The sequence below is a fragment of the Phyllostomus discolor genome, chromosome 8, assembly GCF_004126475.2.
Source record: "Phyllostomus discolor isolate MPI-MPIP mPhyDis1 chromosome 8, mPhyDis1.pri.v3, whole genome shotgun sequence".
Taxonomy (NCBI): Eukaryota; Metazoa; Chordata; class Mammalia; order Chiroptera; family Phyllostomidae; genus Phyllostomus; species Phyllostomus discolor.
In genome coordinates this window covers 105010864-105034821 of record NC_040910.2, presented here as the reverse complement: position 1 = coordinate 105034821, position 23958 = coordinate 105010864, and the positions used below count along the sequence as shown (strand labels likewise).

Below are 23958 nucleotides of genomic sequence, written 5' to 3'. Positions count from 1 at the left end.
AACTTGACCACTTAAACTTAAGGGAAAATTAGATGCAGTTTCTAAAGTGGCCTTCCAAATAGGAAGAGATGCTGAAGAAGCACGTTTTATTTTTATTTAATTTTAATTATTGTTGAAGTACAATTTTTACTCCCATCCCAGCCCACCCTCCCAGCCCTCCCCACCTCCCTCCCATTTCCATCCGTCCCTAGTTTTTGTCCATGTGTCCTTTATACTTGAAGGAGCACATCTTGGGAAGGCTTTCTAGAAGCCGAAAACCGTAAGAGTGAAGAGATGAGGCAGCCATGAAAGTAAGAAGTGTTATCCAAGAATGTAGGCTTTCAACCAGATGGTATTTCTGGTCTCTGAATAGGGCAATAGAACCTAGGAAGCAACCTATACTGTTCATGTTTATTTTTATAAGCTGGGCACCTAAAAATTGTTCTTAGTAACATGCAATGGTTAACATGTGCCCAGTCAGCTTTAAGGGATGGTGGTGAACAACCTCCCTCACCTACAGAGGCAGAGTACTTAACATGCAAATTGGTGCCTATGAAAACACTCACTAGCAAATATAGCACTGGTCCAAAAACAGTCTGCGAGAGTGAATGACCACTGTGGAGGCAGGCAGAGAATCACAGAATGTCAGGATTGGAAAGTCTCCAAAATGTTGCCTACTTGAAGCTTTCCCTCCCCGATATTCCAGTGACCTGACGTCCTTACTACCAGGCTGTTTCTTGCTTCTGTGCCTGTCCTTGCTACTTCCTGTCTACGCAACTCTCCAAGGATGGGGAGCGAACACTGCTCCCCATCCTCCATCCCTGGCTAATGACCATAAGGCCTTTTAATACCGTGCAGTTTTCTCCTGGTAGCTGTCCTGAAATCTCCTAGACTTGGAACTCCTTGGAAGCAAAGGAAATGTTCTCTAGTCATCTTCATCATGTAGATGCTGAGCACAGAGTCAAGTACGCAATAAATGCTTGCTGAATGGACAGGACATTCCTGCAAATTGGGTACCTGCCTTTTTCATCAACTTTTTGTGGACAGACACCATATAGTCCTTTAAATCTCACACACCTAAACCTAGAAGCGGAGAATAAATTCAATTATGTATAAAGACTATCCAGCCCTGGCTGGCATAGCTCAGTGGATTGAGCGCGGGCTGGGAACCAAAGTGTCCCAGGTTCGATTCCCAGCCAGGGTACACTTCTGGGTTGCAGGCCATAACCCTCAGCAACCGTACATTGATGTTTCTCTCTCTATCTCCCTTCCTTCCCTCTCTAATAAATAAATAAATAAATAAAGAAATAAAATCTTAAAAAAAAAAAAAAGACTATCCAGACTGGGCTCTGGTGATATCAGAGGTGAGGCGTATTTCCCCCATAGTCATCCTCTGGGGTGGTTAGGATTCTAAGGTTGATATTTTAGTCCTCCTACCTTTGCAGAGAAATAGGAAGTCAGACAGGAGCTTTCTTTGCAGTGAATCAGTTTATGGCTTGGTTGAGCCAGAACATACTTAACAGGCATGTTCACAGCAAGCAGCGGTTCTCAGTAATGATTAAAGTGGGCGCACTGTTGTCTTTATCATCTGCTAATTTATACAGTGTCATGGGGGAACCCCCCCCATCAAATCACAAGTGGAAGGACCTGTCCAGCATCCTGTGGCGTGAGTGTACACACACACACACACACACACACACACGCAGGCACACACTAGTAATACCATCCCAACAGAATGGAGAAAGCTTATACTTTACAGCATTAGAAGTGGAGTGACATTTAAGCAAGCTCCATTTGAAAGCTATTGAAAGTCACAAGAGGAACAATTAAATCAATAAATAGGTAGTTTATTAATCACATTAATAACAACGATGGGTCAAATAATCAGGAACTCAGCCAATTTGGCAAGTATGGATGAAAAAGAGCCCCTTTCCCCGTCCTCCCTCCCTCCCTCCCCCTCATAGGTTTTGATATCTAAATTATGTGAGTGAGTCACATACACACCCATTATGAATCAGTATGGGAAATAATTTCAAGACCTTTGCTAGTGAGGAAAGTGCAAGTTAAGCTCATTAAGTGTTTGTGGTGATTAGTCAGCTGACCATAGTAAGCCGAGAACATCTGGCTTAATTTTTTACACCCAACGTCAAAGTTCAAGCCAGTAAGACTTCAACCTAAAAAGCAGTGAAGAAAAACAGCAATCGCCCACATAAAAAGAGCCACACGGAGTCTGCGCGCTCTGCCCACCTGTCCTTCCGCACCTCAGTGTGAGGCTCTGCTGTGTAGCCCAGGCAGAAAGCATCGTAAGGGACATAAAAAAAGGACACAAGGCCAGAGGGTGGCCTGGGTTTCCTGAAGTCACAAGCAAAGGGGGGTCAGGTGGCAAATATAAATAATGCCCGAGTCTCTCAGAGTCACCCAGTCAGCATGGCTACCTAGGACTGCGATTTTCAAAATACAGCCGGAGGGGAGGAGAGGAAACCCTTAAGAAGCTGCAGATGGTTCTGCCCAAGTCCATGCATCGACTTCCTCAGGGGACCAGGGTTCAAACCACCGTGCAATCTGGAATCGGAGGCAACAGATTTTCTCCCCTCTCTGTGTCACTACATGAGGTGGTATTCCAGACAAGAGTACACAGTTTTGGACTTTCTGTTTTTGTTTTTAAGCATGGTTTAATTAAACTGCACGGCACCCAGAAGAAACAAGTATACCAAATAATCCAACCTGAGACCAGATTATATATTTTAGAGGGGGCCGGAAAAAAAAAAATCAATGCTAACTGGGAGAGGGAGCATTGTAATCAGAATATACCTCCAGAACAAGTCATACAATAAATTATCTTTCTTTAAAGAAACTGATCCACGTGCAGACAAAGATAGACACACACACCCACACACACTCACACCCATTCGCACTCTTCACAGGTCACCTCTAGGTCTTTTATTCAGTGTTGACTACGACTCCCACGCCGGTTTTCTCGGGAAACGATACGAGACAGATGCGAGAGCAGCAGGCTTGCCCCTGGCCCTCTGCCACCAGTGGAGTGAGATTTAGGACCATCAGGGAACCCACTAAGATGATGGAACCAAGAGTAGAAAGAAGGAAACAGCCATTATCAAGGAAGATTTTAATTGCTTCAGAGGGAGAGAGGAAGAAAGCACAGCAACCTAACACAAGTAAAGGCACAATGAACGTGGAGTTGAATGGAACCAAACCTTTCCTTCAGTTAAACAGTTATCTGTTTTTTATTCGAGTGTATGTTTTGAGGGTGGCTGTGATTTTGTTTCATTTGGATGAGTCTCGAAGGGAGGGTTGTAATGTCCTCCAGGCCCCGAGGCAGGGTGGCTTCCAGAAAGCTACCCTGACTACACGGCCAGGGACCGAGACTTAACAGGGAAGGAAACAACCGAAACGTGAAGAGTCTGATTTGCAGCTGGTTACAGGTTGGGCTTGCAGAAGGACAGACAGCTCCGTGCAGTGCCACGAGAGGGCCTCGGGTGCCCTGTGCTCCACCCCCGAGCTTCGCAGAGGACCCTGGAGTCACGCTTCTCCCCCCTCCCCTAAGCACTCAGCCTACAGATTATTTCAAGTGATCAGGAGAATTAAAACACACCCCAACCTGAGTTGCTCTGTAGCAAGTCTATTTACAATTTTTTCTCACCTCTCCCTGGAGGTAAATCTGGGTTTCAAGTGGGGAAGCCGTGGTGTGAGGGGGTGCCCCCAGCGCCATGGCCAGTGGCTAGTCTCCTCGCCTTTGCCAGCTGGGGGGCTGGGATGAATTTCTGGAACCAGCAGCTAGCTTCACATCCACTAGGCAGGGCAGCCATAGACGCTCTCTTGTGGGCCCGGGCGTGAAAATGATGGGGCTCCGCTGCGAGAGGAGACCCCCACGACAGAGAAAACCACAGCTGGAGCATCCAAGTGCTTTGACCCAGGCTTGGCGACCAGAGAAGGGTCCAAGAGGGGCACCCAGCTGGCTTCAAAACCTGGAGGCCGCTGCCCTGCTCCCCAGAAAGGGCGGTAAGAAACAACTACAGTATTAACTTTTCCCCACTAGAGAAAAACCTCATAGAACCAAACCCACACAAGGGCTTTTAACGCAGCTTCCTGACGCTTAGCTGGGCAATGCCTCCTCCTTCTGGGAGAGGGTAAGGGGATTAATGGGACTGGGCAACAGCCTCAACATGAGACCACCCAATCTTCCGCCGAAGAGACGACATTCCCATAAGCAGATAAAAAGAGCAGTTTCAAAGGTGAGAAGTTCCAGTGCTCTTGCAGCCAGCCCACCTTAAATCTATATTACAAGCTTTTTACAACATACAAAATAGATCAATAATTATGAAGATCACATTCCCATTCTTCGATAGTAAATATACATGATAATAAATCTGTTCTTAACAGAGGGACCAAATAACGTATAAGGCAAAGATATTTAAATAAGCACTGTGTCACCAACATGCGCTGAAGAAAATGCATCTGACTAGATCTAACCCAGGCCTCTTCTCACGAGGCCAAGAAAATAAAAATACCAGGATGCCCACGTGACACAGTCTGAACGCTGGGGAAGATGAGGGGCGGCAGGTCACGGGGGAGGAAGATAGCGGCCCCAGTGAAAAGCTGCGGGTTTGGCTTTTACTTGTGACACTTATTTTGATGCTGTATGTTTGAGGGAAGGGAAAAAATACACTTTGACAACATCGTACAAAAGGCATCAAGTCCCATTTTGAAAATAAATGGGAAGACTTCACAGTCCAAGTTCCGTAACGGGCCAGCATCTGCCCTGGAACTCCGCCGCAGTGCCCCCTCTCGTCCTCTCCCCCTTTCTCTCTGCTAGTGCGCCCTCTCTCGGCTGTGTCCCCTTCGGGGTGCCAGGGATACTGCTGGGAGGTAACTACTAACAGTTTTGGAAATAAGAATGATAACGATTAGAAAAAGTTTGATGACAGACCCAGGAGTCCACTTTGTCCAGGAGTCAGTGTGGTCCAGGGGATGACAGAGGATAGCGGTCCCCATACAAATAACCCAGGTTGGGCCCCCTCTCTTCTAGCAATGGGGAGACTTGGGTTTCACCCAGCACCATGCAAGACCCTTCCTCTGTGATCCAATAAACTGGAAAGGTCCCTACGGTAGTTCAAGCCTGTGATGTATCTGGTGAAATTTTTAAACTGACCTTTCCCAGCCACTTCGAGGAACCTCCATGGCCTCCCAGCTCTTACTCCAAGCTTTGAGTAGCCTCTGCACGTGGCCAGAGCTGTGGCAACCCACACGGCCTGTGCGTGCCGCCCAGGAGCCCTGCTCGGCTGTCTGGGAAGGGAACCCCTGTGCTACCAGCCAAGCTCAGTTCCTGTGTGGGCTGGGAACCTCCATTTTCTCTCTGTCCTTTGACGAGGGCCTGGAAGACGAACAACCTGTTGCTGGCTGCCTCAGATCAGCTGGGCTGAGACACGCCTCACCGCCTCGCCTCGCCTCACCAAAGCCTTTGTGCTTCTTGGCACACAGGAATCTCCCACTACGCCCATAAACCTCCTCACCCTTCTTCTCTACTCTGCCGTTAACCCCTGCAGTCCTGGAAAGGCAAGGGCAGTGAACAGACTAGGAAGAGCCCGTTGAGCCGGCAGGCTGCAAACTCCACCACAAGCTGCACCCTTCCCTTCCTCGTGTCATGGAGCACCCAACAGAGGCTGAAGTTTCTGGACAGGACTGAAAGGGCCAGAGTCTTCTGGGCCAATCAGGAAAGACTGATGTGGACTCAAGGTCAAGGTTAAGGCCAAGACCCTGGCCCTATCTCCTATCTGGAATGAACAAAAGTGACGTTTCTCCTCAGGGTCTGAGTGGTGGGGGAGGAAACGCGTCCCTCAGCCCCAGCACCCTGAGGAAATGGGGCGGGGAGTCCCAGGGGACTCACGTGGCTCCTGGTCCCTTTGCTGCAGAGGAACCGCCTAGCACTAAAGGGCTCCCAGTTTATTCTACCCTCTCTTTTTATTAGATGTTTAGTTCAATAGATTAGTATTTAGTGTTTATATCCAACTTATCCCTGGAGCGAGGGTATGGGGTGGGGTAAGAGCAAAACCAAAATACCCCTAGAAATAAAGCAGACCCATTCTCCTGCCCTTTCTCAAACCTGACCTTTAAAACAGATCACTTCTCTGCAAACTCCTTTCTTGTTTCACTAAAAAATGCCCCCCCGCCCCCAAGTCCTGGCCACGTCAGCCTCCGAAACGGTGGAATATGCCCGCCAAGCTTCCCCCAAAGTGGGCAGGAGGAGACAGGAGCACTCTTCTCCACCCTGCCCCAGTAATGAGTCCGTTCATCACAACAAGGCACCTTTCCCCATGAGGAAAGCAGGCGACACGGAAGCTTCTTCCTCATCTGGCCAGCAGGGACTGCTCGAGGAGGGATGGATGCAGGGTTCGAGACCCCACTGTCAACACGGAGAGTCCAATCACCAAGGCCAGAAGACAAGACGCACAGATGGAGGTGAGCTGGGAGGACGCTCGGAGTCTAGAGGTTGGCTGCACTGGAGAAACACGTCAGGAGTTCTCATGCAGGTTTCCGGGGAGTGGGAGGGACCATCTGAGAAGAGGAGAGGAGGGTCCATCCTTTTCCTGAGGAACAGGACCCAGCCAGGCTTCACCTGAGAATGGGTGGCAGAGGTGGGGCTCCACGGGCAGCTGATAAAAAGAATAAAAACCACAAACACAAGGTCACCTACCAGATCCCAAATAACCCAAACATTCCTAAAATGAGAGAGGCTCTTCAAGCTAAGGTATAAAATCTGGGGACTAGGTTTTAGTTTTGATTTGTTTGTTTTTTTTTAAGATTTTATTTTTAGAGAGAGGGGAAGGGAGGGAGAGACAACATTACTGTATGGTTGCCTCTCACACGCCCCCTACTGGGGACCTGGCTTGCAACCCAGGCATGTGCCCTGACTGGGAATTGAACCAGCGACCCTTTGGTTTGGAGGCTGGTAATCAATCCACTGAACCACACCAGCCAGGGCTGTTTTTTGAGTTTTTAAAGAAAATGCAGGTGAGGAGAAGCAAACTTGAACCGAAGAAAAACACAGCAATTCTATTTTCTAAGCAATTATGGAAAAGCTTTCATAACTGCTCTTCTCACCTCGGTTTGTTTTGCTGGGGTATACTCTCTGAAAGTGTTTATATTCTTCCGGAGCAGGAAAGTCTTCTACTGGATGGAAAGAATACTTTGACTCAAAATCATCTACGAAAAGAACAAAATATTAATTCATACCAGCCGACCCTTCCTCATGCTCCCGCACACCTCTGACCCTCCCCTCCCCAGTCTCCGTGCACTCGGACGCACGCGAGGGCCTGCCTTCCCCACTAAACCCAGGTTCCGGAGGACGGCAACAGCACCGCTCTATGTGCCTCGTGTGCACAGAGGTTCTTAGAACATTTCCACCCAAGAGCAGGCACAGGAAAGGAGCTCAGCTGTTTGTATGAGAGGAGAAAGAAACAGAGTTCTTAACAGAGTCATCTTAGAGACTATCGCCATGGGAAACCAACGGAACTGAATCCACAGAAATTAACCTAAAGCGGGAATACTCGGCGCCACCTAGAGAGAGAGCTGACCATAATTCCCTTCTGGCCCAGCTTGCCCTCACTTAGCTCTGCAGCAGAGCTGGACAGCCATCTCATGGCCCCTGCTCCCACTTTCCACATGGCCCCTCCACAAGAAGGCTCAAAAGTTCCCTGCGAGCAGCCTGATGACACTGCAAGGACTTATCTTCAAAGCAAAAACCCTGGTCCACCTCATCAGAATACGCTAGAGCTAGGGCAGAGAAGAGTCGATCACTCAAGAACCAGAGTGTTAGGCCTGAAAGGGACTGTACAGATCTTTCCAGGAGTCCTCAACAGAGGGTCTAATGACAGCTCCTGGATAACCTCTGCTTGGGACTCCATCCCAGGCCGAATAAATTACAATTTCTTAGGGCACCCTCTTTCTCCCTCTCAAGCATGCCAGCACCTTTCCTCACCCCCTTCTTTCCCCAGGGCACACTCTCTCTCTTTGGAGCAGGGTGGGGAGCCCCCACCCCGCCCCCTGCCCCGGCTTCTTCCCCCAGCTGCATTCTCTCTGCCTTTCTTTTTCCTGAGCTCCAAGGGCCCTTCGTTTGCATCTGTAACCAGTTTCCTGAACCCACACACTCCAGCTGGCTCTAAGGCTCGTTGATAACCTTGGAAAAGTTAACTGACACACTCCTGATCTAGTCAACCTCCTGGTTTCTCAGATAAGGGAAGTGAGGCCCAGCAAAGTGAAGCAACTTCCTCAAAGTAACAAAGCTAGTTAGTGGCTTTGGATTACTAGATAAACAACCATTTCAAAGTGAGTGTGTGTGTGTGTGTGTGTGTGTGGCAGTTTTGTAACTTTATTCAACAATCAGCAGTTATCAGAGACGAAAAGTTAATCCACATTACTTTTGTAGATTTTTTAAAAGTGGTGACAGGTATGTAGGTAACCAGCATACAGAGCTTGTTTGGTGACTCTTCATCCTCACTATGGTAAGGGACATTCCTTATTCTTTTGGCCCAGACAGCTTTGTTGAGCCTGTACCAGTAAGTACATCCAGAATTCCCATCTTCTCCATGGCAAATCTCTTTTGAGAACTCGAGGGGCACACTTCTTGAAAGCCACTCCAAGGATGCGCTGTGAGTGCTGTGGTTTCGTCTCTGGTCACTACCACACTTACAGCAGAATGGCCCTTCTCACTGCCCTGCTTTGTGGAAGCCATTGTGCCAGGCCCAAGTTAGAAAGTTGGTTTTGTTTTTAAAGGGCTAGGAAGGAGCTATCCTTCTTAGGAGAACATGTACTTCCTCTCTGAATAATCCTGGAGAGGATAAAGTCTCTGACTTAAAACATAACCACAGATAATGCTCCTTGGGGAGTGAGAGATGGCTTTAGAGTTAGCGTGATGTCTGCTGATGGTATTTCAATCGATCCCAAAGCAACCATGCCCCGAACCTGTATAAGGAAAGAGATGGCAATGGATGGGCCTAGAAGTCAGAGGTGAAGGCAGAAGAGAAACTGCTGTGACCAATGGATATCAAGTGACCGCTCCCATTCCACCATTGCCACTGGAATGAGTAAGTCATCACAGGACCTAGGAGACTAAAACAGCTAGCTACTTACCCAAAAAAGATCGGACAGTGGTAATGGAATCTCTGTGGCCATTCCTCAAAGGTGGTGGAGGAGGGGGTGGTGGCCCAGCTGGCGTCCTTGAGGGCGGAGGTGGGGGCTTTCCTCGGCTCAGAGGTTCTGACCCGTGTCGGTATGGTGGCGGTGGGGGAGGGGGAGCATCCCTGGCACCATTTCGGATCATGGGTGGTGGGGGTGGAGGGGCTGCAACGAAAGTCCAAAGCAGATAGTTCTGGATGTAGGAGCTCTGTGAGACCCCGAGCATCAGGTTACATACCACACTCACCCTCCTCTCATCCCTGTGTCTTTAACAGCATCACCATTCTTCCAGACACTGAAGTTCAGAATAAATGTGTGGCCCTTTCTCACTTCCCAAGACAAGTCAGTCAAGAAACCTACCTATTCTTAATGAATTTTCCCCTGCTTTTCCATGTCTTCCAATTTTAATTCAGGTCTTTCTCATATTCAGCCTGTTCTACTGCGATAAGCCTCCCAAATGTTCCTCTTGCTTCTAATCTCTTGCCCTGCCAATCCACTCTGCACACCACCAACTCACTAATCTCCCCGAAACACTTGCTCAAACTTTTTCTAAGGGCTTTGTATTTCTTACATTATCAAGTTTCAAATCCTTAGCTTCCACCCCGACTGGGTTTCCCACATGTACCCCCTTTCTTATACAGTGACCCACCAGGTCAGTCAGCCTGACCTCACCTTCCCCTCTCCCTTTCTCGATTCCCAGGCTGGGTTAGGGACCCCTCTCCTGCACTCCCACTGTCGCCTGTATCCCTCTTCCACTCTATTCTACATGTATTGTACTATAATTATTCATCAGATGCACCTCTTCCCCAGTATCCTGTATATTCCTTAAAGTCAGAGCTGCGTCCAAGTTCAAATTCCCAAGCTCAGCCAAATGTATACAGCACATGGTAGGTACTCAATCAATCTCTGCTGAATAAAATAAATTCCGCATGCTTTGCTCTTGTGACTCCCCGACAATACTTGGAAATGCCGTCTCTCTTCCCTTGCTACCAAGTTCTACTTATCCTTTAAGGTTCAACTCAAGTTCTATCTTCTCAACGCTCTCCCAAAGCAATCCACTCTGTTCCAACCCCCTCCCCTTCCTGGTCTCCCAAGGCATTATAGGGCACGTCACTTATTTTAGCACTTAGTACTACAGACTAAAGTGAGTGATTTTAAAAATACGTACAATAGGAACATCTGCGTAAGCTGTACATCTGATCGCCCCCAGACACTGGGAACACCTGTGTCAGCATTGCCTTCAAGCCCGGTTTATGAGACAGACCCATAAATACTATTATACGATGGCCACATCCCATCTCTGAGGTTGCACCAATAACAAAATCATTCATACCTAAGTCTGATTCTGGCTTTTGGACACTTTCAAAAATCAAATTCACCCTTAGGAGACAAAAATTTGCCACTAAGTAGAAAGAAACATCAAAAGCACATTTGAAGAAACGGAAACACCACTGGGACAGGTTCTACTATGTTTCAGTTATATTACTTCTATGCATTTGCATTACCTAACAATAGCAACTACTATGCATTTGGTATCCACTACCTTCTAGGCACTGTCCTAGGTGAGTTATAGCCATTAAATCTTTAAGAATTCTTGCCCTGGCTGGTGTGGCTCAGTGTGGCTCAGTGGATTGAGTGCCGGCCTGCAAACCCAAAGGTCTCAGGCCCTCAGTTGGAGGCATGTGAGAGGCAGCCGATTGCTCTCTCATCAATGTTTCTCACCCTCTCTTCCTCCCTCTCTTCCCTTAAAAACAAACAAAAAATCTAAAAAAAAAAAAAAAGACAACACTGTTTTAGTAATATAAGCATATCTCACTATTCCTCCTAAAGTATTCCAGAATGTCTGTGGAGTAACCAGTTACACATGAGACAGTGACGAGATGGGGTGTGCAGGCGAGCAGTCCGGCAGAGCAGGCCCAGTGAGCGTTAGCCCCACTTCCCGTAAGACACGCTCAGAATGCCACCTCTCCCTCGCTCTTGCCAAGGTCTACGTATGGACGGGGGCCATTTGAGGCAATAATTAAAGGGAAATCTTAGCACCTCCCAGGAGACCTCTGAACCTTGTTTTTACTCCAAACCTGCCCAAACTGAAGCTCTTTCAGGTCATCCTCAAACTATTTCCCTAAAACCCAGATTTCTTAGGGCCCTGAGAATCTGTACCTACTTCTAGGGCTGAGCCAGGGAGAGTAAGGTAGACAGAAAGAGCTAGGCTCAAAAGGACACCGGCTAGACACAGGGCAGATGGCAGTGATCAGAGCCAACCTGGACTGACAAATAGAGCAGGACCAAGAGCATTTGGCTCTCTTCAGCTCCCTCCCGCAGGGACGGCCACCCCAACCAGGGTCTGCCATCTCCAGTAAGTTTCTGTGTTCTTCGTAACGTCCAGTTTTAAGAGTCTTTCAAGTGACAGAGCTGGAACCAGGGACCCTAAGAAACAAGCAGCATGTAAAAAAGAGCCTGGAGCAGGAGAGTGCCTTTTCTAATCCAAGACAAACCCAACTTTCAGGAAAGCACAATGGCATCAATTATTTCAAGAGTAAAAAAAAAAAGTTCCTTTAAAAACAGTGTTTTACTCTGCAAAGGAAAAAATTCAGGACACAAATTCTGTGGATCAATTATGTGAGGGGTGTGTGTGTGTGTGTGTGTGTGTTTTGGGTCCCTGAGCATCCCGAGAAGGCGAAAGACTCCACATTCCTTCAAGTGTTAAAAATCATATAGAAACAATAATACATTATCACATGATATTGTCATACTGTAAGTTAATAACAGATAAATCCATGAACTACCTGGAAGTCCTTTGCATAAAACCTCTAACATTCAACAGCATACAACAGTTCCTAAAGCACTTTCATACATACCTGTATTTTGCTCTGTGTAATGAGTACTTTTTTGCCCAAAATTTTTGAGGGAAAAGTAAGGATGCGCATTATATGTGGGTATAATGATACATGCCATGGGTATAATGATCCTGTGTATAATGTACACAAAACGTGGGTGCATATTATGCACGGGAGCACATTATACACAGCAAAATACAGTACCTTTCTATTTACAACCACTTCTGAAAGCACTGTGAATACCACTGAGTGATCAGTCCAATGTCACACAACGAACAGAGCCAATGCGCCAAAGATCTGACTAAAATATCTCAATTTTTTAAACATTTTCTTTTATTTTTTAGCGAAGGGAAGGGAGAGAGAAAAAGAGGGAGAGAAACATTAACTGTGTGGCTGCCTCTTGAGCACCCCCTGCTGGGAACCTGGCCTGAAACCCAGGTATGTACCCTGACTGGGAATCAAACTGGCGATCCTTTGATTCACAGGCTGGCGCTCAACCAGTGATCCACACCAGCCAGTGCTTGATTTTTTTTTTAGTGTATCACTCGAGAACTGCTGCTCTGGTTACTGATATAAAAAGCAGGCTGAAGACTCTGCCAGACCTCAGAGTTGGTGGCAGAAAAACCACATTGATTACTTCACATATTTCTAAATAAACCATAAAGAGCCCTGGCTGGGGTGGCTCAGTGGATTGAGCGCCAGCCTGAGAATCAAGGGGTGATCAGTTTGATTCTTGGTCGGGGCACATGCGTGGGTTACAGGCCAGGTCCCCCAGTTGGGGGGTGGGGGGCGTATGAGAGGCAACCACACATTATTTCTCTCCCTTTCTCCCTCACTTACCCTCTGTCTAAAAATAAATTTTAAAAAATTAAAAAAGAAAAGAAAAGAAAAGAAAAGAAAAGAAACTATAAAGAACCGAGCCTTGGCTGATGTGGCTCAGTGGACTGAGTGCCAGCCCAGGAACCAAAGGGTCACCAGTTCGATTCCCAGTCAGGGTACATGCCTGGGTTTCAGGCCAGGTCCCCAGTAGGGGGCGCATGAGAGGCAACCACACAGCAATGTTTCTCTCCCTCTCTTTCTCCCTCCCTTCCCCTGTCTCTAAAAATAAATAAATACATCTTAAAAAAAGAAAAAAAGAATTGAGAAGTGGGAAGCAAGAAGTCTGCAGACATTTAAAACTACTCAGTTCAATCCACAGAAATTACATTTTTCTCCACTTCTTTACTGGATGGAGTTAGAAAGGTATGGAGTCTGCTCAGATAAAGGGTTTTTAAAAAAAATTATAAATGAAAAAAATTTTTTAAATCTAAACTTTGTAGAATCAAAGGCCACCTTAGGACTATATCCTTATGGCTAAAGCCAGGGAGATATGGAACCGGGAAAGTACAGGGTTACTGGATGACAACCTTCTGTGTTGAACTGCCAGCTCCTGTAGTGCCGACCTCTATGTCCCTAGCCAGGCAGCAGCATGGGTTAATGGGCTTTTAATTCATGCTTCTTGATGACATAACTTCTTAGTCAATTATCTACACCTACAGGGACTGACTTTAAAATAAAAGCTCAAAAGCCTTTTGTGGAAGATGTGGCTCAAAGTCCAATGACACAAGATACGGGAGTCAAAACTTCTGGGTCTAAGAAAGCCCGCGAGAACTGTCATGGTCTCCCTCGCTCTCCACTTTCAGTCAGGCTGTTTTGTAATAAGGATACACAGTTTGCCCTGGCTGGTGTGGCTGCGTAGACCGAGTGCTGGCCTGTGAACTGAAAGGTCACCAGTTTGAGTCCCAACCAGGACACATCCCTGGGTTGCAGGCCAGGTCACAAGTCGGGGCGTACAAGAGGCAGCCTACCACACGTAGATGTGTCCCTCCCTGCCTTCTCTAAAAATAAATAAAATCTTGGAGGTGGGGGAAGAATACACAATCTCATCTATTTCTTCTGGGGTTCCTAATCCCCTTCTTACCCAGTGTAGGGCCATGGTCCATTGTTACAATCACTCCCTTGCAGACCCTTAACTCCCTTGCCTCACTCACTCGTGTCTACAAAAGGCTAATCCCTAGTTAAATACAACTCTGCTGCAAATGCATAGCTGAACACAATGAGCTGATTAACCTCACTCGAGATGGATGAACCCCAGTGTTGACTGGGCCTTTCAGGCTCCTGGTTATCCTAAACACACTTCCCCACTCCACGCACTCTCCCAAGCTCCCAGATGGCCATTTCATGCCCTTTTCTCTCCTCAAATCTCCCTCACCTTGCTATCTATTTCACCAAGAAAACAGAAGCAAACAAGAAAAAACTTTTCACATGCTCCTACCACTACGAACCCTTGACCCACTTGCTTCTACGCCTACGTGCTTTGCCTTCCCTCCTGTTACTATGGAAGATCTGTGTTCTATTTTTTTTTTAAGAGAGAGAGAAAGGGAGGGGGTGAGAAACACTGATTTGTTGACCCACAACCTTGGCGTATCAGGGCGGTGCTCTAACCAACTGAGCTCCTGGGCCAGGCAGGGCAAACTATCTGTGTTCTTATCTAAGGCCAACCCCTTACCTATGGAACAGATTCCATTCCCTCTTGCCTCCTCCAGGTCATTACAAAGGCAATTTCCCCCCTCTCTGCTGGATCACTCCATCAGTACACAGACAAACAGATACTGAAATATCTCCCATCTTGGGAGGAAAAAAATCAAATTCTCAATCCCCTCTAGCAACTGTTCCATTGATCTGCACCCCCTTCCCCTTTACGGAAAACTCCTTCAGGCACTTCTACATTGCCATCTCCAACCCCGCTCCTATTCCTGTGTTTGCAAACCCACCCCAACTAGACTCTCACTTTCACCTTCCCTCCGCCACTCCGCAACACCCCAAAATGTCCCATGCTGTTTGGGGTCCCCAGAAATGACTCCATGTAGTTGAGACCAATGTCATTCTCAGGCTCCAACTTAACTGACCTAGCAGTAGCACTGGACACAGCCTAGAAGAGGTGGACGAGACTATGTTTCCTTTTTACAAGATAGCATGACTGGAAGTCGAGAGTGAGGGGACCATGACAGCTTTTGGGGGCCTTCCTATACCCTGCAATTTCGGCTCACTCAGCCTTGGAGTTTTTCCCTCACCGTCTTCACGTCCCTCCTTCCTTCCTCACTAGAGGCTCTTTCTCAGCTTCCTCTGATTGGTATCCTTTGTCTGGCTTCTAATTAGGGCCCCGGGCCTTAGACCTTTTCTTTACACTCTCCCTGGCGATCTTACCCCTCATGTGGTTTTCAGTGTCATTCCAATTTCTCCCCCTAGCCCACCCTCTCTTCCCTGAACTTCAGAGTTTGACAGCCAATCACCAATGAATTATTTCCTTTTGAAAGTCTAATAAGCATCTCAAACTTCAGTTGTCCAAAACCAAATTCCTGTCTTCTCCCAAACCCACCACTTATGACAGCCTTACAAGAGGTCTCCTTTTGCCACTTCTGTCTCCCTGCAGTCTGTTCTCAACACAGGAGCTGGTGCTCTTTTTAAAAGGTCAATCAATGCTACTCCCTGTTCCAATCCCTCCAGCGGGGGAAAGCCCAAGGTCTTTACCGAGTCTTACAACGTTCTCCTGTGGAAATCTAGCTTTCCGACCCCCGTGTTCTGCCACTCTTCCCCTCACTCACTCTAGTCCCATCTCAGGGCCTTTGTACTTGCTCTTCTCAATGCCTGCTTAACTTGTTCCCTCACTGTCTTCAGGTCTTTGCCAAACTGTCACTTTATCAGTAAGGCCTTCCCTGCCCCTAACCCACCCCACCCCACTATATCCTATCCCCCTTCTCAACTACCTATATGTTACACACATACATAAGTATATGTGTGTATGTGTGTGTATGAGGTCTGTCCAGAAAAACTCCAACCACTGTTAATATAATGAGAATGGTTTGCATGATATCAATATAACCTGAGAGCCAAGGAGGGAGGCCTGGAATGTACACGTGTGAACAACGCCAACTTCACTGTACTAATCAGTGGGGATGGTAGACACCATTGAGTGAGCATGTATGTGTACTGTGTGGCCATTACATTCAAAATGACTGAATAGAGCAATGAATCATTCTCAAGCTAGCATCGAACTTTGCATTAAGCTTGAACATTCCTCCATGGAAACTATTTGGATGATTCAGAAGGCCATAGCTATGGGCAAATGGTGACTAGCTGCTTCATCATGACAACACACCCGCTCATGCATCATGTCTCATGCATATTTTTTTTTTTTGCAAAACATCAAATCACCCAGGTGGCTCAGCTCCCCTACAGCCCAGCTTTGGCACCCTGACTTCAGGCTTTCCCCAAAGCTAAAATTAGTTTCCCTTTGAAAGGGAAGAGATTTTAGACCATCAACGAGACTCAGGAAAATACAGTGGGGCAGCTGATGGCAACTGGGAGAACTGTGTGAAGTCCCAAGGTGCCTCCTTTGAAGGGGACTAAGGCATCATTGCCCTACATACAATGTTTCTTGTTTCTTGTATCCAGTATCTTCTTCAATAAATGTCTCAGATTATATGGCAGGATACCTTCTGGACAGACTATATATATATATTTTTTTTTTCTAACTAATTTATTTGTTTATTTATATAGGAGAACAAGAATTTCTTACATTTTCTATTTATTGCCGTTTCCCTAACAATAGAGTCTGACACACAAGCGCTTTCAATAAACCTGTTGAATGAGTAAGGGAATTCTTATCTTCAATCACTAAAGGAGAGCTTTGGGGAAAGGAGTGAGAGAAAAAATAAGCTCAACTCTCAGTATGACAGGAGGAAGAGGTGCTGCAGGCACTCACCTGCTCCCCGACTGGGCGGGTCTCGGGCTGGGGGAGGCGGCCTATTACTCTGTAAAGAAGGGGAGGCTGAAGTGGGTGGAGGAGGCGCTAGGCCTCTGGCAGGTCCTGGTGTCTTCCTATGCAAAGAATTGTGTCTCTGTGGCAGCTCAGGAGCTGACTCATTAGTGGGACTGGAGGGCCCATTGGGGACCCCTGGAGGCTGGCGGTAAGGCGGAGGAGGAGGAGCCAGAGACTGGCCGCTTGGTCCCATTCTCATAGTCACAGGAGAAGGAGGTGGTTTAACGGGCGGTGGAGCAGGAGGTCCCTCTCGACCAGGGTGTAGTCTTTGTCCAGGTGTGGGTGGCAAGGGTTTCTCTCTGTTGTAGGCTGGGGCTTTGTTGCTGTGCATAGGCAGAGACGTAGGGGGTGCGTTGGCACGCCGCCCTGGTGGTGGCGGAGGAGGGGCAGAGGAGCTGTGCTTCATGCCCGTACTGCTGGTGGTATGAGGCCGAGAGAGGTCCGGTAATGAAGGTCTCTGCATCCGGGGCAGTTCTGGGAGTGAAGCTCGGCTGCCGTCTGTATCATCTTGAGGGCGCCCACTGGATGTAGACACTGGAGGCCTTGGGGCAGCAGCTCGAGAACTGGGGACTTGCAGCACTGGCTTACAAGAAGCTAGGTTCTCTACAAACAGACCAGACAGCACTGGGTCAACAAAGCTAGAGATATGTTGGTGAGACCTCTAATTCGCCCAGCCTCGTTTCCCAGCACAGCAGCAGGGAAAGTACATTTGTATAGTACTAGTTTTTAATCTAGCTCAGGACTATTAACAAATACTGTTGATATATGTTGAATACATTTTTATTTAATGCCTTTGCTTTATTCTACTCTGTAACTCCGCCCCTGCTCCCACTCCTTTCTCCCACCCCTACCACTCCTCAGCCCCGATGGACAGCCTGTGACCAGTAAGAAATCAATGCACCTGGAAAATATTCTAAGAAAGTCTTTTACAGCCCTGGCTGGTGTGGCTCAGTGGCTGGCCTGCGAACCAAAGGGTCACCAGTTCAATTCCCAGTCAGGGCACATGCCTGAGTTGCAGGCCAGGTCCGTGGTTGGGGGCATGTGGGAGGCAACTGATTGATGTATCTCTCACACATCGACATTTCCATCCCTCTCTTTCTCCCTCCCTTCCCCTCTCTCCAAAAATAAATAAAATCTTTTTTAAAAATGTAAGTCTTTATCAGGTACCTGAAACGTCCTTGGCTCCCACAGGCCGGAGCTTCGGCACTCCTCCCTGGAAGAGACCTCCCTTGGGCTGCAGGGCGCCTGCTCCAGAGCCGCATCCACCACCGCTTCCTTTGGGTTCTGGAAAGCATACCACCAGAGCTTTCATTCCATTTGCTCCAAGCCGTGACCAAGTTAATCCTGAGGAGAAACTAACCCCTCCTCTACTTGGGTCCTAATTTGCAAACAAACCAGTCTCGCTTTTGCCTTTCTATTTAAAAAAAAAAAAAAGGGAAGCCTTTCCACTCCACAGCCTCATGCAGAGATGAAACTCTCCGCTATGATGGAAGAAAAAGAACAAAAGGAACAAGGAGCCAATCTTCCCTTGTTCAGGCCCGAGGGACAACCTGAATAAAGGCACGTTCAACAGAATCCTCAGGGCTCGGCTCTCATGCTCTCTTGGTCTGGGACAGTAAGGGGGCTAATGGCTCAGGGACCCAGGTATGAACAGACTTTACAGAAGCCTTGGAGAAGGGACACCTGTAGCAATTCTGAAATCATCACTGGCTTCAGCTGCGCGGTTTTGAGGACTGTGGTGGTCTCCGAAGAGAACAGCCAAGGATGTGCCCTAACAAGCTTAACAAGCACGGGTGACAGCAGGAGATGAAGTCTCAACCCTGAGAATGCTTCCCAAAGGTCAAGCAGAAGTCTCTAAGGTATTCAGATGAAGAGATGGGAAGACAGCCAAAGAACATCCCAGGACACAACTCTCCTACTCAAGACCCAACAATAAAAACGACAGCCCAGCCACGTCTCCAAAGCAATCCTAGGATCCCGGCAGCTCACTGGGAAACGACGCTCAGACTCACTCTCAAGGATGGGAGCACTCCGATCGTTAACGTTGGTCACCTTCTTCAGCTTGGTCCCTTTGCAGATGTCCTGCAGGAGGGCACCTCGCCCCCGCTGTTCATCTCTGCTCAGCTTGGGCTGCTCGGTATTTGCCTAGAGGAAGGGGGATATGTAAGTTCACCCTAAATAGTCCCCTTCATCACAAGCTCAGTATAAACGCCTTGAGCCAAACTGGTTCCATGAGACGCCTGTCTAACCTGAACAGATTTGTACACCACACGGCACATAATGGCAGTGTGGATTACCATTCTTCTCAGTCCTTTTTCTCCTCTTGTGGCTTCTGTGATGGGTAAAGGTCTCCTTCCTATTCAGAGGCTTCTGATGGGAGGCCTGCACTAATACTGAGTACTTATGCGCCAGGCTTGTTGTGTGTTAGATGCGATAGGTGTATCAGCATCATCAAGGCAAACATCTGCTGAGCCCCTGCTATGCCTTAGGCACTGAGCTAAGCACCGTCCTTTCCTTATCTCTTTTAAATCTTGAAATACCGGCATTGCTATGACCAACTACAACAGGAGCACAGGGACAGATTACTAGATAAATAGGACAAAACAGACAGATTCAGATCTATACATGAAATAATAAAAGTGTATTTCATCAGAAAGGATAGATTATTAAATATAAGATGTCAACAGCAACTGGTAATTTTTGGAAAAAAATAATAAAGTTAGATACCTACCTCAGCTTATTCTCAAACGAATTCTAGCTATATTTAAGTATAAAAAAATATATGAAAAAAGAGCTAAGAGAAGTACATTTTAAGCATGCTAACTAAAATACAGGAAAAGGTAGATTTGCTTAGTAAAGATTATTTATTAGCAATATAGGTTAATAACAAATGATATACTGGAAGGAGAAATCATCTGTGACAAATGTAACACGAGAGACACAAAGGTAGTATCCTAAGTCTACAGAACACAGGTGGCAAACACAAGGCCTGAGGGCCGAATCCAGCCTCCACCGTGTTTCTACCTGGCAGCAGCACCGACCTCTCGTTTAAACTGTTAAGGAGTAGTTACATTTATACAGTCCTAAAATTACATTTGGCAGGTTGAAGGCAACTGCAAGGCTGATGTGGCCCCCAGTGAAAATGAGTTTGACACCCTGCTGTATAGAGCATTAACATACAAAGATGACTTAGAAATCAACAGGATAATAATCAAAGAATATGAACAACACTGTGTAAAAGAAATCAAAGAGCCAGCAAATATGAAAAAAATCAACTATAACAAAAGAAATGCAGGGAAAAACACAGTATCATTATTTACCTATGACACTGGTAATGTTATTACAATTTTAACTAAAGAGACTCCCGGCTTCGTGAAGGCAGGAGCCACGGTGGGCAATGATGTGCAGTGCCTGCACACTGCAGATGTTCAACAAATGTGCAGAACATAGCACTTGTGTTTGCTTTTGCTTAATTTGTGGGCAAAGACTACATACAGGTACAGAAAATAAATCCTCTTTTGCAACCCAGAACTCATTGTTTGGTATGAGTTTTGATACATACAAGAAGGAACATGATAAAAAAAATGTGCAGAACAAATAACCCGCCCTATGGTGGTCATAAGGATCGAGGGAAATAGGTTCGCTTTGGTACTACCTGCAGTAAGATAAACTGGTATGATCTTTCTAGAAAGTAACCTATGTATTAAACACCTTTAAAAGTCAAGCACAAGAATTCTACTTGTAGAAATTAACTTTAAGAAAATAATTGAATAAGTATATAGAGATGTTAATAATGTAGCAAAAAATGATTTTTAATAGCACAAAACTGAAAATAATCTACAAGTTCAACAACAAAAAAAAACAATGATAACCATACTCTTAAAGTACAGTAAATATTGCCCTGGCTGGTGTGGCTCAGTGGATTGAGCACAAACTTGTAAACCAAAGAGTGAATGGTTCAATTCCCAGTCAGGGCACATGCCTGGGTTGCAGGCTTGGTCCCTTAGTAGGGAGCACATGAGAGGCAACCACACATTGATGTTTCATTACCTCTCTTTCTCTCCCCCTTCCCCTCTGTCTAAAAATAAATAAATAAAATCTTTTTAAAAAAAAGTAAAAGTAAGTATCTTTTCATGGCAGTAAATGTTTGCCACAACCAAGTAAAAAAAATATTCTAAAATAATATAGTATGATTCCAGTTTTCTCTTCTATAGGAGTAACAATAGAACCTACCTCACATACTTAAATGATAATACTTTTTAAAAAATTGATTGTAGAGAGAGGAAGGGAGAAAGAGGCACACAGAGAGAAACATCAATTCGTTGTTCCAGTTAACTTATGCATTCATTGATTGATTCTTACAGGCGCCCTGACCAGGGGTCAAACCCACAACCTTGGCATATGTGGATGACACTCTAACAACTGGTTTACCCGGCCAGCGCATAAATGGTAACACTTTTCAAGAGCTTAGCACAGTGCCTGGTGTATAATGAAAACTCAGTAAACTACACCGAGATTACATTTGGAAGAAAAAACATACAGCAAATTTCTAGAAGAATACACACTGATACTACCAAAGGTTAACTTCTTGAAATAATTATTTATGCTTATCCATATTTTCTAGTTTTCCTACAATAAATATGTAATACAAAATGTTAACAAAAGTTAATTATAGATACTTTAACATTGTCTGTTTATTGGTATTCTCTAACTTTTTTCCACATTTCTAGTACAGTAAATTTTTTAAAAATTACTATTTAATAACATGACCACTCACGATGTATTAATGAGTAAGAAGAACAGATTAGAAATCAGTATGTATATAAAACATAATCTTTTTTTTTTAAGTAGGAAGATACAAGGGAGGGAGGTAGTAAAAGGGTACACACAAAACTGTTATGAATGACCAGATTATGGGTAATTGCTCCTTTTTGTTCATCCACAGTTCATAAATTTCTTGAACAAATTACTTTTATAATGAGAAAATTATTAGACACATAGATCAATGGAAAAGAACAGAGAGCCCAGAAATAAACCCACACCTTTACAGTCAATTAGTATTCAACAGAGAAAGCAAGCACATACAACAGGCTAAAGACAGTTTATTCAATAAATGGTGCTGGGAAAGCTGGACAGATATGTGCAGAAAAATGAAACTAGACCACATTCTTACACCACACACAAGAACAAATTCAAAACGGATTAAAGACTTAAACGTTAGACCTGAAACCATAAAAACTATAGAAGAAAACATAGGCACCAAAATCTCAGACACTGCTCACAGCAGTATTTTCAGATACATCTCCCCAGGCAAGTGAAACAAAAGAAAAAATAAACAAATAGGACTACACCAAACTAAAAAGTTTTTGCACAACAAAGGAAATCATCAACAAAATAAAAAATCCACAGCGGGAGAACATATTCACTGATACATCTGATGAGAGTTTCATATCCAAAATTTATAAAGAACTTATAAAACTCAACACCAAAGAACCAAACAACCTAATTACAAAATGGGCAAAGGACCCAAATAGACACTTCTCCAAAGAGGACATGCAGATTGCCAACAGACATATGAAAAGATGCTCAACATCACTAATCATGACAGAAATGCAAATTAAAACCACAATGAGATACCATCTCACACCTGTCAGAATGTCTCTCATAAGTAAATCAATATAAACAAGTGCTGGGGAGGATGTGGAGAAAGGGGAACCCTTTTACACTGTTGGTGAAAATGCAGACTGGTGCAGGCACTGTGGAAAGCGGTATGAAGATACCTCAGAAAATTAAAAATGGATCTGCCTTTTGATCCAGCAATCCCACTTCTGGCAATATATCCGAAGGAACCCAAAACACTAATTCAGAAGAACCTAAGTATCCCTATGTTTATTGCAGCATTATTTACAATTGCTAAGATATGGAAGCAGCCCAAGTGTCCATCAGATGAGTGGATAAAACAACTGTGGGACATTTACACAATGGGATACCACTCAGCTGTACAAAAGAAGAAAATTTTACCCTTTGTGACAGTATGGATGGACCTGGAGAACATTATGCTAAGTGAAATAAGCCAATCAGAGAAAGACAAACACCATATGATTTCAGTCATGTTGTGGATTCTAATGAACAAACTGCAACTACCATACAACAACAGAGACAGACTCATAGATAGAGAGCAGGATGGCATAAGGGTGAGGGAAGGTCGGGGTGGAGGGACTGAGCAAAGGAGAAAGAACTCATGGACATGGCCAACAGTGTGGTGACTGCGGAGGGGAGAATGGGGTATAAGGGGCCTAAAGGGTAATGAAGAAAATACAATAAAAAGAGAAAAAATTATTATTAAAAATTATTGCCCTGGCCTGGTGGCTCACTGGTTGGAGTGTCATCCCATACACCAAAAGGCTGCAGGTTCTATGGCCAGTCAGGGCACACACCTAGGTTGCAGGTTCAATCCCCAGTTGGGACATGTATGGGAGGCAACCGATCGATGTTTCTCTCTCACACTGATGTTTCTCTCTATCCCTCTCCCTTTCTCTCACTCTAAAAATCAATAAACATATGCTTGGGTGAGGAGTAAAAAAAATTACTAAGCACATCAAAACTGAAGCTATAACCTCCTCCACACGCAGCACCATCATTTTGCATTTGGGAATGCCTGGGTGCACCGTCATCACTCAATCCCCCAAACCAGAGCCAGTCATTCAAATCTGTCTCCTCTTCATCTTCCACCTGTCATCAACCTCTTTACGGCTTTACTTTCTAAGTGTCTCTCATCTCCACTCTCCATCCTCAATGCTTCAGTCCCGGCCCTCAATTTTCAGTTGTGTCTGGCTTCTCTCTCCAGCCTTGACTTCCCTGTCTCAACTCCCAACCCACTGTCCATACTACTTAGAATGATCTTTCTAATACAAACTCGATCGGGTTACTCCTGTTCCTGTAAATACTTCAACACCTCCCACTGTCGCTGTGAGAAAAAGCCGAACCCTCAGCTTACACCTCCAGCTTCACCTCCCACCATACCCCCTTCTCAAGCAATAATCTAAACTTCTGTGTGCTTTCTCACAACTCGGCCCCCTTCCACATTCT

General features: G+C 45.7%; 1 protein-coding gene and 1 non-coding gene across 7 annotated transcripts in view; one reads left to right on the top strand and one right to left on the bottom strand.

The window, feature by feature from the left end:
* Nucleotides 1–2631: 2631 nt before the first annotated feature.
* The window catches only part of WIPF2 (WAS/WASL interacting protein family member 2), a 44353-nt gene continuing 23026 nt past the window's right edge, over nt 2632–23958 (bottom strand). For 3 of the 6 annotated variants that reach the window (XM_028519967.2, XM_036033871.1, XM_036033872.1), the window contains 6 exons: nt 18882–19014; nt 18037–18153; nt 16813–17472; nt 9127–9336; nt 7099–7200; nt 2632–6650 (listed from right to left, as the gene is read on the bottom strand). In XM_028519967.2, the coding sequence (XP_028375768.1) occupies nt 6610–6650; nt 7099–7200; nt 9127–9336; nt 16813–17472; nt 18037–18153; nt 18882–19014 (1263 nt within the window). In that variant the 3' untranslated portion in view covers nt 2632–6609. The remainder of the gene's footprint in view (nt 6651–7098; nt 7201–9126; nt 9337–16812; nt 17473–18036; nt 18154–18881; nt 19015–23958) is intronic. The other 3 variants (XM_036033869.1, XM_036033873.1, XM_036033868.1) reach the window with 1 other exon arrangement.
* On the top strand, nt 20318–20444 carry LOC114504427. Its single transcript, XR_003685198.1, has one exon. It is a non-coding gene; the product is annotated as a small nucleolar RNA SNORA40 (small nucleolar RNA).